This window comes from Conger conger, chromosome 17 (assembly GCF_963514075.1).
Source record: "Conger conger chromosome 17, fConCon1.1, whole genome shotgun sequence".
NCBI classification, from domain to species: Eukaryota; Metazoa; Chordata; class Actinopteri; order Anguilliformes; family Congridae; genus Conger; species Conger conger.
Window position 1 is genome coordinate 13,991,808 of NC_083776.1, and position 15,251 is coordinate 14,007,058.

The following is a 15,251-nucleotide window of genomic DNA, read 5'->3' on the forward strand; positions in this document are numbered from 1 at the left end:
TGGAGCTGTGCCCCACTACTGCCTGATTTGTATTGCTTTACACGGATAGCACAGTTGATGTACACAGTCTTTCATACAAAATGAGTCTTTTACTCATTTTCATACATGTACTTGCATATTGCGGTTCCTGTTGACAAATATCAGTGCCAATGCAAAGTGCCGCTGCCTGCATAGTTGAATTTGGCCGTTAGGTAAGGTCTTGTACAGGCCTGTACACAGGACTTGTGTTCCCCATTTTCTTGCTCTCTTTCTCAATAATGTGCACTTTCTGTTGTATCTGTCTGCTTTTCACTCCCTCACATACACACAGAATACATACACTGTTTAAGTCCCTTCCTCTCACTGTCTCTATGTCATACATTCACACATGTACAGTCTTTCTCATTTTCATACATGTACTTGCATACTGCGGTTCCTGTTGACAAATATCAGTGATGTTGCAAAGTGCCGCTGCCTGCCTATCGTAACAGAACGGACCGCGAGAATGAAAGAGAACTGTGGTCGAAGTGTACTTCTCTGTTAATTCCGGCCATATTTACCGGAGTATTTCACAGCACTTGGGGTCACTTCCTGTAGACACTGGCACACACACACACCAAAACTGCACCAACATGCAGGACTGAGCTTGTTGTTTTCTCTGGGACAAAAGAAGCCGTTCCACAGCTAGGTCTCGGCACTACTGGGGGGAAAATTGAAAACATCTGGCTAGCGAGGCAGTGCTGTTTTTAGCTCCACGACTGCTTTTGGGCGGGAGTCTATTCACCCACCACCGCAGGCTCCGGGCCCAGGCGCACGGTAGCGGCCAGACCGGAGACTTATTTACACTGGGCCACGTTTAAAAAGCAGGGGAGACGGAGAAAGAGTTTTGGAAAAACGTGGCTTTCGCCCCGGAGCGCGGCTAGAGGAGGGAGGCAGAGCGAAAGATGAAACCGGGAGTCTCTTTGTTTTTGTTTTTTTTCCGTTCCGCATGTGTTAGCGATTATAACCGGGAGTCTGCTGGGATGCGGGGGGGAGGTTGGCGGGGGGGGGTATACGAGGAACGCGAGCGCCGCGTAACGGGCGGGGTCACCCAGCGGCGCGTTCACAGGTGTCCAGTTTCCCACCTCAGCATTGCGACGGAACGCTGCGTTAGAGACGGCCGCCGTGTTGCGCGTTCGGGACTCTCCTCACTGTGGCAAAGCTGGCCTCAGCCTCAGGACGTTTCTGAGGAGTCTGGGAGAACCACGTTCCCTCCAACGGAGGTTTGCAGCTTACAGGAACATGCAGGCTATGCTAATTGGAGAGTTTAAATTGCCCCTTGCTGTGCTCCTGCCGTTGCCCTTGACCGAGGCACTGGGCTCAGAACTGGAGTTGGTCCCCGGGCGCTGTTCTATGGCTGCCCACTGCTCCTAAGTAATTAGGATGGGTTAAAATGCAGAGGGTGCATTTCATTATCTTTGAAGGGCAATGACAATACAATTGAATCTAATCTAATCAAATCTACTCACCGTAGATTCTTTGAGCAAAGTGCACTTCATAACCTGCAGTAGCATAGATTGATAGTGCTATATTAAAACACATTGTCAGCTTTGCAAGAGTAAGGCTGCCCCATCTAGTTGTAAAGTTTGATAAAAAAAATTTGGCTCTGGCATTAGCTACTGGCTGTTACTCAGGGCATAATTAGTCATTGTTTAACACAGGCTGTTACACAGTTAATTCCCCTCATCTGGTTTCTTGGGTCTAAACTGGTTCCTGATTTTAAGATGGCTGCTGAGGACCAGGGCTGAGTGTGGCGTTACAGTGAGTGCTGCCAGCTATGTGAAGGGGCTGTGCGGCAGCCCGGGCAGCTGGGTGCTAATGAATCGGTGAGGGTGGAGGAGGAGGAGTGCTACCTCCGCAGACCCTGTGACTCATACTGCAGTCAGGCATGGCTGCGGCTCGCTCGACCCCCGTGGAGCGGAGAGGTCGACCCACGGGGCCTCCTCGCTGAGATCGTGCTCCCTTTCGGATTTTGTTTCGCCCCCCCCCCCCCCCTCCCCAGCCAAGTATGTTCTTTTTTTATTATTGAATCTGTGTTCTGTCGGTCAGGCGTTTTGTTAGACGGCCTCCAAATTCAGGACAGCTTGCAGCAACGTCACGGGAGGAGCGTATAAAGAATCGAATAAAAAAAAACCTGCAGTTGTTTTTATATACCCCACCAACCTGCAGCTTTCCGGACGACCTGCCAACCGATTGAAAACAGATTCTGGAGCGCATAATATGTCTCTGTGACGGAGACCTGACCTACATAGATCATGTAGAGGGGTAATACAGTCAGTGGACAACATGCTCTGGTCCAGTTTGTTTGTGTAAAGTGGTAACACCATTGGGACAATTGCAAAAGCTACACAGATTATAGAATAATAACAGAATAAAAATGTAATCGGTGAACTGGATAAGTGTCTGTTGAATGCTGAAATGTAAATGGTATCTATTAATCATCTAGACGTAAAGGTAAATATAACACTGTTGTTTAACATTGGCACAAACATGGTTTGACCTCCAAAGACTTCAACGAATGATTTGTATGTGGGGAGGGGCTCGCTTCAGTGTTGTTGACTTGGTATTTATCTGGCCGGTGCTGTCTTGGCATGTCTGGTCTGTGATATGATTCACAAGGACGGCCGAGGTTCTGGCTCTGAATGGCGGAGGGGGGGTTGAAATTGCGCGCTGGACCCAACCCTGTCTGTTCAGTGACCCAACCCTGTCTGTTCAGTGACCCAACCCTGTCTGTTCAGTGACCCAACCCTGTCTGTTCTGTGACCCAACCGTGTCTGTTCAGTGACCCAACCGTGTCTGTTCAGTGACCCAACCGTGTCTGTTCAGTGACCCAACCCTGTCTGTTCTGTGACCCAACCCTGTCTGTTCTGTGACCCAGCATTTCTTTCCTATCAGACACATGCGGTTGTGTGTTTGAGTCTGTAATGGGTCCTGCTGTCCCTCTGGCTTCTCAGCTGCCATTCCCGAAACAACCCCCTCACCACACCCTCTCCCCCCACCCCCCTTACAGGATTGTTACATTTTCCGTCCTCAGGACCGGGGCCTTGTTTACCACTGCCGTCGATGTTATCAGTGCATCTGCGGAACGGCCTGTTTTTGGCAGTTTTTCAAACAAAGGCCGTTTTTGACGCGCACCAGGTCTTTCGTGACACGCTCGAACCTCGCCTGATCTGGGTGGGGTGGAAACTATCCACAGGAAGGAACCAGCGAACAAATCGCTGAGCGTGTGAGCGAATGAGTTACAGCGCCAAATCATCGCGGCAACGGGCAAAAGGAGCTTTCTGCTGCAAGGGCTGGCTGGACCTGTTGAAAGGGCCTGTCAACTTTTAGGCCCATTTAACATTGTCGGCCTGAATTCTGACCTTTAACATTTTTTCTGCATAGAATTGGACTTCCCTCCTCCCATTGTTCTGTGATATGTGCGTTTAATGGCAGCCATGACTAAAAAAAAGGCCCTTCTGCACACTGGCATGGCGTGTGTGGGAGATAGCCCTCCTGCTGGGAAGACTGGCATTCTCTGGGCAGAGCTGTGCCCGGCGATAAGACCTCCATCAGTCTCCCTGCTGTCCACACGTCCAGGTCAGCGACAGACACAACACAGGCCGGACTCACCCGGGGTCCCGACATTCTGCCACAATAGACCATGAATCATCCCCCGCCCAGTTACAGAATCTTTACCCTGCTGAAAAAAACAGCTCCAAAAAAACCAGCTAGGTTTTGAAACAGCTGGTAGCTGGTTGACCAGTTCACACCAGCTCCACGCTCAACATTTGACTAGCTCAAGCTATGTTTTGAAACAGCTGGAATCCAACTATGACCAGCTTGAAATGACCAGCTAGGTAATTTCAAGCTGGTCATAGTTGGACTTTACAGCAGTGTAGCTACTCCCGGACGTCGTACTCCCAGTGAAAGTAGCAGGATAGCTAGGATCCCCGAGTGCCCTGTCTACCTGTCACAGGGGAGAATTTGAGTTTTGCAATGCTCGCTAACAGTGCCACCTATGGGTGAGGAGGACTACACACTAACACAAGCATGCTAACTAACAGAAACGTAAAGCACTAAACAAACTGTTAATCCACCGTTACATCAATCCACCATAAATATAATTATTAGTAGCATTAAACAGTATGGCATAACCGCAGTGTTTGCTGTGAGTCGTCAGTACGTGTACACAGACGCTGCCGTAACGTAGCTTGTTCACGGCTGGTGACGTCGGCCGCCCCAACTTTCCCCGAGTTAAATCGCGAACTAGCTCACGGGCTCTCTTGAGGTGAGTTATTTTGCGCGAGAGTTGAATTTGAAACAGTTTTTCTGGATATTGATAGGATTTTGGTGCATGTAGGTCATTAAAAATAGCAGAGTAGAGGCAGCGGGAGAAAAGGGACCGAGGTCTCTCTCTCTCTCCATCTCCTCCTCTCCCTCTCGATGGCCCACTTCGGTTCTGGGCGCGGAGGAGCAGAGCAGAGGAGGCTCGGCGTCGCGGCGAGACGGCACGATGTGCGGGAACGCCAGCGACCCCCGTTACCGCAGCCTGTCCATGAACGATATCTTAACGTACTTTGACAACTGCAAGAAGGTAAGGGCGCGTGGGAACAGGGCGTGTGTGTGAGAGAGGCTTTTTCTGCTAAAGGGGAAGGGGTGTGTGCAGTCGTTGGGCCTGCTTGGGGCTGTGAGTCAGCTCTCGCACTTCCTCAAATTGACACGGCTCGTTCTGAGGCGTCTCTCTGCCGATGCGGGGTTGTTATGGCGGGGGTCGGAGGTCGCCACCCAGATGCGACCCAGGCATGGTGATTTGCACATGAATCAGAGTTAATATATTATTATTTCTAAACCGCCTTTTCCAATGAGGGGACCATCAGTCGATGTGACCTAGTCTTCTTATGTTGTCCTTTTCAGTCCCTGAAAACTTCACTTCTTGAAGTGAACACGATGACGAAGCCCTTGCTTTTCCATATGAGGACTATATTGATATAAATACGTTTGAGGATTGACCTGGCACATGCGTTCTTGAGCTGGAAAAACACCGGCCCTTTCAGTCTCGTCTCTCTGCTACCATCGTTGCTGAAGTTTACAGTGTTTACCTCTGTTCTTCATGTGAGAATAGAATTCGTAAATAAGGTATATATGGTGTAGCAGGAGTGGCATGCAGTGCCTTTTTGTTATACTGCATATATTATAAGACTGCAATATTGCATATTCTGTAGTCTAAAGCTATCCAGATCACTTGCTATCACAAGACCACATTGTACTAAATTTGTGCAGTTGGCAGTTGCAGGGTTAAAGTGGTCCAGGGCTGGCAGTCGGGGAGATGGGTGTATATTATTGGTAAAGATAACCACACTGGTTTTGGGCTCATTTGGTGCAGCCAGTCTCCTCCGAATCTCCTCCGCAGGCATCCTCTTTTCCTCTTCCTTCATGTTCACAGTCTTCCTGACCTCCTTTTAGCTGTGTTCTCCCATTCCCGGCCTTGTTCTTTGTAGCCAGTTCACATTTTCTGACAATCTTCTTTTTCCTCGCGCTAGTGTTGTGTGAACTCCAGCTCATTCTGTGTGAATGATGACCTGCTGTGAAGAGACCTTGTATTTATTCAAACTTTCTGGAAACTAATAAGAAAAATTAAAAGGACATTTCTTGTTCATCAAGCATTTGTTATGATCCAAGCAATTAGTTTCTGATTTTGCTGTTGAACCTTCATACTCTTTTTTTGCTTTTTTGATATTATTTATATTATTTATTTATTATTTACAGGAACACTTAGCTGTGATTAGGATGACCAGGGGTGAGGGGAGTTAGGTGCACACCAACCTGCTGAGCGCTATGGAAGCCCATGGGAAATACTGCCCTCTGGTGGCTGCTACGTTAACTGCGGTGTCCGATTTCACCTTGGCTGTTTTGGTGCTGGCATTCACACCAGGCACCATTCCCAGGACTCTGGGACTGAACTGGGAATATTCTCACCCCGTCTGGCATGGAGACACATATGTCTATTATTGTAATTGTGAAGAACAAACGCTTCCACATAAACTTACACCTTGATGTTGACAGATGGTAAATGACTGAATTATAGTACAGTTAATCATAATAAGTAGTCCTACACAAGCTAGGAAACCCCATAATCTGGACTCAATTCCGGGTTCAACGCAAAGTTTCTCTCGTAATTCTGTTGGCCAGATGGTCAGGCCTACCTGGTGCAGCTGTCAGTGGTCGCGCTGAATGTCAAATGGCATTTTTCTGATGTTAATACCGCTGTTCACTCACTGAGATAACAAACGTTCTTGTTTGCGTTTGAAGCCACATGTCTCTGACGTGGAGAGTGTTTCCCCTCGTGGCTTATTGCTTAAACCACTTTAAAAAAATATACTGTTTTAATTTAGCTGAATTCAAACAGTGGCTGTGTGCCCCATATGTATTAGTTTGTGCTACTACTAAAGCTTGTGCTGAATGAGGTGATGACATTTTTTTTAATCAGGCCTTATTTTGGCGCAATAAATGACTCGGAAACTTAATGAGAGACAGTGGGAGTTGCTTTTCAGTGGCTTGAGTGGTGGTACGCTCCCACAGGTCACGGAAAAGCGTAAAATCCTGCAGCCGGTGAGGTCATGAAAGTTTCTGAAAGTGGTAACCACCCACGTCCCCTCCGGCCCTCTCCCACCCCCCTCCCCACCCCCCCCTCACGGTCAGCAGGTACTATCTGGCCTCCGGAGAGCCTGGAGGGAACGGGCTCTCTTGGGCAATGATTAACTCTGGCGGGGGAGAAAGCCCTGAGTCAGGGCCAGGCTCTGTCTCTCGTGGCTCTCGCCGTGACAGACGCGACAGCGCCCGGCTCCTCGCTCCTCTTCAGGTCGCTCAGGGAGACGCCTCCGAGACGGGGCGGGGAGTGCCGCCGTTCCGGAGACGTGGCTGGCGGAGGCACACGCAGGCTGTCCTCGTCGTTTTCGGGTCACGGTGCAAGTTCCTGTCGGATTGACGGGGTCGAGGGTTCGCCCGGGCCCTGCTGGAGCGAGACCCTTCAGACGCGGGTTTCGGCGTTGCCGGGGCGGGGGGGGGGGGATGGATTTCCTGTCGGTTGCTGGGCAGCTGCAGGTGAGGACGGCGTGTGCAGTCAGCAGGTTGTGGGGTTGGCGGTGGTCTGAGCTGCTGTGTTTTTATTAGCTTGGGTTTTTAATAACTTTATCGACAGGCTTACCTTTTAGTGGATTGGCAGTAAACCTTTTTCATTTCACACTGTGGCTAAGAAGTGTCCTTTATAAATCTGAGCTGTCATAGTGCTACGTGTACCAACAGGACTGAGGGACCTCATCAGCTGCATGTGAATGACAGGGTTGTGAAGCTGATTTTCCGGTATGTGTTAGAGGACCCTTAAGGTGACCCAGAGAAATTGCAGTGTTGATGACGTCACAGACTAGGAAGCTGGCCTTGGGCTTATTGTTGTTTTGACACAAATTATCATGAGCAAGTTTGATATGAATGCTTCCCAGAACTGTCTAACCAGATTCCAGATTACCTAAATATTTCTTTGCCAAGAAACAATGGTAGAGAGAGACTACTGGGTCTATAAGAACACACATTATGCAGTATACACACAGTTTCTGTGCCACAGCTGGAGTCCAGTTGAGTGTGTGATTATTTGTTGTCTTAGTGGACCGTTGGGCTCCATATTCATTGTGATAGACTTCCTGGAATGTGATAAGAGGCTGCTATCTCATTCTTTCATTGAGCGGTTGCCTTGGCAGTCAGTTTTGCTTCTTAATGATTGTTTAAGGTGTTTGTCCCCGTCCAGCTCCATTGACTCCAGCTCTGGTGATGAGTAGCTTTACTGTGTGGTTTTAGACCCTTTGCTACGAAAGTATCTAGAACATTCCTCCATGTGTGGCTTGTGGTTCTCAGTCCAGAACACTCTGTCCTTCGCCTCCAGTATTGACTTTAGACGGGAACGTATTTGTATTCATTTTCTCTTGGACAGCATTCATGCATTGTGAGACTGTGAGACTGCTGATGCTTCCTGCTCTGCGAAAGGGAAAGGTTACGGTGGTTAGTTTGAGCTAATTTATCCTTGGCTTCACTACTGAAAACAACAGCTCAAGCTGGGTTTTGAAGCAGCTGGTAGCTGGTTGACCTGTTCAGACCAGCTCCCTGCTTGACATGGTTTGACCTGATCAAGCTATGTTTTGAAATAGCTGGTTGGCCAGCTCATACCCAGCTAGACCAGCTTTATGACTAGCTTGGAGGGAGGGAGGTGACTGAGGTAGATAGCCTTGGAGAAAAAATTCCATAACAACCAGAACTGTCTCCACCCATCAGGAGAGTAATTTCGTATGCTCAGGGGAGTGAGACTGTGAGTGAGTATGGTGTGGTGAACAGCTAGCAAGGTGCCTCCTGTAGATGGTCATCTAATAAAGCAAAAAATAAGTGTCTACTTGCTCCAGGTAGAATTTGAGATTGAAGTGTTTGAAGTGAAGAATTTGTCACTAGCATGGCCTGCTGCTTAGGTGAGCCAACTGGAATTCGATGACATCATTCAAACTCCTCCCTAAAACCTTGCGGCATTGATTTTAGATTTATGTGGGAAATTGTCATGATGCTGTGTTGCTCGCCAATTAGGGAGTGCCACACCTGCCCTAGTCTTCATCTGTGTGTGTATGAGTGCGTGTATGAGTGCACTGTGTGTATGAGTGCACTGTGTGTGTTTGTGTGTGAGTGTGCGTGCGTGTATGAGTGTGAGTGTGCGTGCACTGTGTGTGTATCTGCATACATGTTTGAATTTGTGTGTATGGGCAATGTGTGTAAATGTCTGCTTTGCTGTGTGTGTGTTTGTGTGTTTTTTAGTCTCACTAGCCAGAGAAAATAGCCTTTTAAGGCAAGGCAGAGCGTTATCTGTGTGTGCGTGGTTCCTTCCTGGTTTACAGACTGACTGAATGCAGTGCCGCACAGGGAGGGGGGGGGAAGGGGGGTGAGTCACCAGAACGGACCTTCTGTGTCCTTCTGAGAGAAAGACTCCTCTGAAAACCATTTCCTCCATGACCACAATCTGGGAGCGGGCGGGGCGGGAACCGGAGGGTAAATGTGCCGAAGATTAATGTGGAACTAATAATGGCAAATTACAGGCTACGTGTGTGCGTGCGTGCGCGCGCGCGTGCGTGCGCACAGATCCTTGGAGTTGAGTTCGGCTCCTTGAAGTTAAAATGAGCTGAGCTGTTAATGACAGACAGGCAGGTACAGAAGCCAGTTATGAGCACGGCCTGTGAGTCCCTTTCATTCAGGTCCTGTGATTTTATGTAGTATTTACACAGGTGGATAGTGTTTGTGCAATATCATTTTTAGTGTGTACATATTTAGATTTACAAACAAACAGTGTTTTTGCACTCTCCTTCCAAGTGATTTGTTATTATAAACTCTTATTAAATTGCTTATCAGATGTTACTACTGTATGCATCTGATTTTTGAAAATGTATTTTTCCACAGTGGTCACTTGTTTATAGTGCTCTATGTTTAGCTGACATTTGAGAGTTCTCTCAAAGCGGGGCTTTTTATGACGGTGCAATGACGTCTGTGAGCCTCTGTGGCCCTGTCCAATCACAATCAGAGCTGCTTTGAAGCGCCCTTCAGCCTCAGGTGCACAGGACCTATACTGGACAAAAGGCACACCCCGCTGATAACAAACAGATCAAGCTAGGTTTTGAAACAGCTGGTAGCTGGTTGACCAATTAGACCAGCTGCATACTCAACATGGTTTGCCCAGCTCAAGCTATGTTTTGAAACGGCTGCTAGCTGGTATTGCAAGCTGGTCAAAGCTGGATTTTACACCAGGGCAGTAATTGATCTTAGGCAGTAGGCCCACTTAATTAGGCAGTTTTGAAATGAGTTTTGTATGAGTGGAGTTTGAAGCGTGTCTCCCTGAACAGGCACTTCATTGTGGTTACTGAATGGCAGCGCTGCCGTTTGGCTGTGAGATGGAGGACTGGTAACCGGTTCAGTGGGAAGCCGGCTGCGGAGGTTGTTGTGTTGAACAGAGCCTCAGTGTGGAAGCGTCAGGTGGGCTGACCTTTGGTGAGGACGGGGGTCTGAAAGGGGAGTTCAGACTGGTGCTGACGCTGCTGGTGTAAAATGGCAGCACTGTACCCGCAGCTAAACAGGTGTGTGGATGTCAATCTAATCTCTCTCTCTCTCTCTCTCTCTCTCTCTCTCAGGCTGAGGCACGGCTCGCAGCGAAGAGAGCAGCACGTGCAGAAGCTCGGGAGATCCGCATGAAGGAGCTGGAGAGACAACAGAAAGAGGTACACACACACACACACACACTCACTCACACAGGTTCGAAGCACAACTCGATGCAAATGCACCCAAGCACCCCCTGCACAGTCACGTCTGTGTAGGGGATAATGTTCTCGAAGCTCTTTGAAGCCAGTCCCATGTCTATTAGATGGAAAGGGCTTTGCCATCTCTGGCCTCAGTCCAGAGGAACCACAGGAATTCAAGCCTGGCTATATATAGGCCCTGGCACCAATCGCTGGCCTCTCGGGCAAGTTCAGCTTCTGGTCAATATTTAGACTAGTCTTGTACAGCAAATACACTTGTGCGTGTCACACGATGTTGAAGCTGTCACTCAAAGGAAGGGCTAGAGAAACCCAGTCATGGCCTGTGTGTGAAGTGGAGGCCTGGAACATGGACGCTCGCATCAGACTCTCGGTCCTTGGAGCAGTACTCCCTCCGTTAAGAGAGATTTGAAAGTACTCATTCCCTGAGTTATCCATTTATTCATTCTAGACTTGGATGGGAATTGCGTTCATTCAGCATCTCTTGTGGTTAGCCTTTGTTTCGTTGTCTGCGGTCTTCTCAAAACCATACCATGTCTTGAATTTAACTTAACGTTGCAGTAATAAATTTGCCTTTTCGTTCTTCACAAGTACAGGTTGGTTTTCATGCCAAACTGTGTTTTGGTAGAAAGAAAATACATAGTGCTGCCATTTCACATTGTGAGGAATAAAGTCTATTCAGTCGAGTCTGTTCACACTGATTGGCTGATTAGCTAAGTAAAGAACCCCTGTCTTGTTGCAGACCTGCTCTTTCCCCATCAGGTCAATGATAATTTTGTCTGGAAAGCATATGCCTTTGGTGGTATACATCAAGGCTGATAAACACCCTTTATTATGTGCTCAGGTCAGGTATGCCTTTTGTAGTTCCCAGGAAATGACTGTGTGCGTGTGATTTTGGGGGGGAGGGGGGGGGGGGGTACTAGGCAGCTTCTCAGGGGAGACTAGGTTCATAATGAAGGATTAAGGTATTTCCTTTGAACAGTGAGTTCCAGTCTTAATCCCCCCGAGTCTTTCATGTGGCGCCAGAGGGGCTGTTTACTATCATCAACCCAACCGCGCTCTGCGCTCGACACCCCGCGCTTCCGCCGGATTAGCCTAGCGCCAGGTCGCTCTGGGTCCGGCTTTAATAATCGGCTGAACCGAACGCAAGATACGGCACAGGGCCCCCCGGACTGCGCTAACCGTCCTTTCACTAGACCCAAGAGCTCTGTCGGTGGCATTCAGATTCATATGAACAGCAGCTGTGCTAGGCTAAGGCTAGCGCCCTGCAGCTTTTAAAAGAACGGCCCTGACTCTTTACAGCCTCCTCCCCCCCTCCTCGCGTTCCCCCAAATTCCTGAGGAATGTGATTAGTTAAAACACAGGAGAGAGGCGTTGGCGTCACCTCAAATAAAACATTTTTGTTTTATGATATTTTCTCTGCAGCTCTATAACAGCTTTCCTGTGACTCATAATTTTTATAATATAGATATTTTATTTGCATAGAAAACAGCCATAAATCCCTACATACCTTCACATGGTATATGGATGTGAAGGGCAGTTGCTTGGGTTAAATGTTCCTGCTATTCCCATGTTTGACTTTCTTTGGACTTGCTGTGACACAATGCAGGGGATTCTGGGTAACCAGGGAAAAGGTCCTTATTGTCTCTTCAAGTCTGACCCTACCTCATACAGCACTACAGGCATTGAGCATGGTTCAAGGTAAAGGGCTGTTGAACTAGTGGAGTGTGGTGGGAGGGGGTGTTCCTCAGGGGCCCAACGGAGGTCCGTTTAGATGAAGGGGCCTGTTCAGTTCCAGATAAAGCCCTACAAAAACACCCCCTCATTTCCCTCCCCAACCATCAATGACACATGACAGCCCATTTCTGGTGGAGGAGCGACACAATCCCATAAGCCTCGCTAAGCCCACTCTTCCCTCATTTGGGGGACGGAGGTTCTCCAGGAGGATGTGTGGGGATTTGGCGTTTGGAAAGAGAGTGGCGTCAGTCTTAGCCCCCACAGGCTTTCGTCTGTTCTGGGTGGCAGTTGCTCCGTAATCGCTGTGTTTGGGTTTTAGGCCCCTGTTAAGTCTGCCTTTGAGGGGATGAAGCAGTCTGGCGATCTGTCATTGAACTGATGATTTTTATCATGGCTCCAGTCCTTGTTAGTTGTTATTGTTTTTGCTTCTGTTCCATGCCAGCCTGTCGCTTGTCCATTTTTCATTCGGTATTTTTCTTTCTTTCTATTTCTTCATGGTATTTACTTCAAACTGCAAATAGGAGAGCGCAGAACAGCGAACAATAAACAAACAAACCAAAAATGTGCTGACTAGGGTGCAAAAATTCCCAATGCAACTTGTGCAGTCCTGGGATCAAAAGATAATTTGCCCACTGCGACTGTCTCGGGTGTCAAGCATTCTGATTGGTTGATTACAGGACCACTTGGGGCCCGTCAAAGCTCTTTCCCAGTACCCGTGACACGGGAGGCCAAGGATACGGGGTCAAGGGTCATGAAATGAATCCTGCCCCCACCCCCACCCCCCCCTTGCAGCATAAGACGCAGTCTTAACTTCCTGCTGTTAAAAAAGATGGTAAAATAAAATGCCTGGATTGTGCTGACTCTGGATTGTGGCAGGCTGGCTGTAATAGATTTAAACCCCCTCGCTCCTCGCTGCAGGTCTGATTCAGCGTCTGCCTGCAGGCAGCTGGAGATGGCTCTGCACTAGCCCTGTGATTTAGCACCTGTACTCTCCACCTGAATCTGCCGCGCCCTCTTTACACTGTGGCCTCACAGTCTCTCGTCTCGTATGCTGCTGCGTCTGCGGCCATCTTGCCTTTAACGGGAAGAACCTCAGTATCCTACCTGAACGCCCTACGGGTACTCACATACACACACACACACACACACACACTCACGCGTATTCACCAATACCAGAGGCACGCACAAGCAGATCCACCACACACACACACACACACACATACACATATATATTCACCTATGCCAGAGGCATGCATGAGCAGACTCACCCCACACACATATATGTAGGAAAACACGTATTCCTCGAGCATGCGCATAGGCATAGCTCACACATGCATTCACACACGTGCTGCGGATTACAGCACATTCAGAGTGGCCGTGTGGCTTTAAGTCTCCGGGCAAATCCCAAAGTGGATTACTGGGCCGTTTTGAGCCGGTCTGGATTGTTCTTTCCCTTCGCTCTCACTCTCTCTGCTGTAACGGGGCGAGACTGAGACGGTGTTCCTGCCTCCGTTCTGCTCCTGAAGAGAACCGGACCGGATCTGGGCCTGCAGGCTGCTCTCAGGGTGGGGACAGGGAGGAAGGGTTGTTGCTGGAAGCTGGACCGTGGGGCATCTTTCTGTTGACCGAAATCTTTGTGGATCCTAACCTCGGATCGTAGGCCATTTCTGCACCGCGAGGCACAGTTAAGTGCGGGACCATGGAAACCTGGGGGCTGGCGTGAGCTGGGGGGACGGCCGGGAGACGTCTGGCTGGCTGGGGGGCCTGGCACGGGGGCCGCCCCTGTGCCCCACTGGGGGAGAAGGTGGGCAAAGTCTGGGGGAGAGGGAGGTCTGGGTGTCGCAGATCGAGTTGAAATGTATTTCAAAGAATGGCCTTTCGTTTATGGGCTGGGAGTTATTCAATGTGTGTGAGTATATGTGTGTGTTTATGTAAGTCTGTTCTTCACAAATGTAGCCAGTTGTGTGTGTTGCTAGTTGCTGTAGGTAATTTGGCAGTGGTTGCGGTGAGATGATTTCAGGTCAGGTGAGTTACTCTCAAAGGAAATTGTTGTTGTGATCTTTATAATGTTGTCGTGGAGGGAGCTGTCATCCTGTCAGATGTTCTGAATGCACTCTAGCTTAAATGTTAATGGATTTCTAGATGGTTCTATTTTTTCTACACAGTAGGACATAAGTTGTCTTATTTATATGCAACAAATAATGGCATTAAAATATTAAGTTGATCTTGCTTTTCAGGTTATTGATGTTTATGTTTATATTATATTAATAGTGAGATCACCTTGTGCATAGCCATGTTATTATTAAGCACTGGAGTGGCCTTTATCAGGCATTTATTGTGCTATAAATCATTGTAGTTACTGTAGTTAAACTACTCCATTGCAGTGGTTCATTTTCTGTCTGACAGCACAAGCTTAGAGCAGCTTATTAGCAGAGCTCTCGCTCTGTGAGGGGGAAAGGTTACTAGGTTACATGGTGTTATTTCTTCCTCTGTGGTCCCCCTCTGCATACACTGCCAAGTGGTCTTGAGTCCCACACCTCCTCTAGTGGCACTTCAGAGCACAGGCCTTCTTTTGCATGATTATATCTTTGGTTGGTTAGATAGTTTCCAAAAAAACATCAGGGATCTGCAGTTAGGTCAAATTTGATCAACATCGAGTATTTGAAATTACACAGGCCTGTTTTTCATTTATCATACGTGCACACATATGGCAGAAAATAAGGAGAAAAGCTGAATGAACACAGGCGCCCTCAACCAAAGTTGGATAAGGGACCGTGGAATTCTGCCTTTAGGAACAGTAAAGAAGTCTAGGATGACTGAATCTGAGAGCGGCCGTGGTTGTGAGACGCACCCATCGGTCAGGAACCGGTCTCAACGCGGTCGGAGCGAGGCGGTTGGTCATCGGCGATCTGCAGCGATGGAACTTTCGCAGTACAGGGGCTGTAAATCTGAGAGGGGGTTAGCTGGCCACCTGGGCCGGGGACCGGATAACGGGCGGGGGGCCGAATGGGCTTCAGGTACGCTCGGAGTCAGGGTCAGCAGAAAACGCATCAGCCAGACGGCAAATGGGGATTAATGGAGATTGGGCGGCGGGAAGGGAGGGAGGGCGGGCGGGGTAATGCCAGGGAGGGGGTGCTTATAAATGGGGATGCAGGGAGAGGGCACAGTCCTGTCGCTGGAGGCCGT

The 15,251-nt window shown here is 48.7% G+C and overlaps 1 protein-coding gene across 21 annotated transcripts in view; it reads left to right on the forward strand.

The window, feature by feature from the left end:
- lrrfip1a (leucine rich repeat (in FLII) interacting protein 1a) overlaps positions 1-15,251 on the forward strand; it is a 59,277-nt gene that overhangs the window by 11,934 nt on the left and 32,092 nt on the right. For all 21 annotated transcript variants that reach the window (XM_061226045.1, XM_061226050.1, XM_061226040.1 and 18 more), the window contains exon 2: positions 10,206-10,292. In XM_061226045.1, the coding sequence (XP_061082029.1) occupies positions 10,206-10,292 (87 nt within the window). The remainder of the gene's footprint in view (positions 1-10,205; positions 10,293-15,251) is intronic.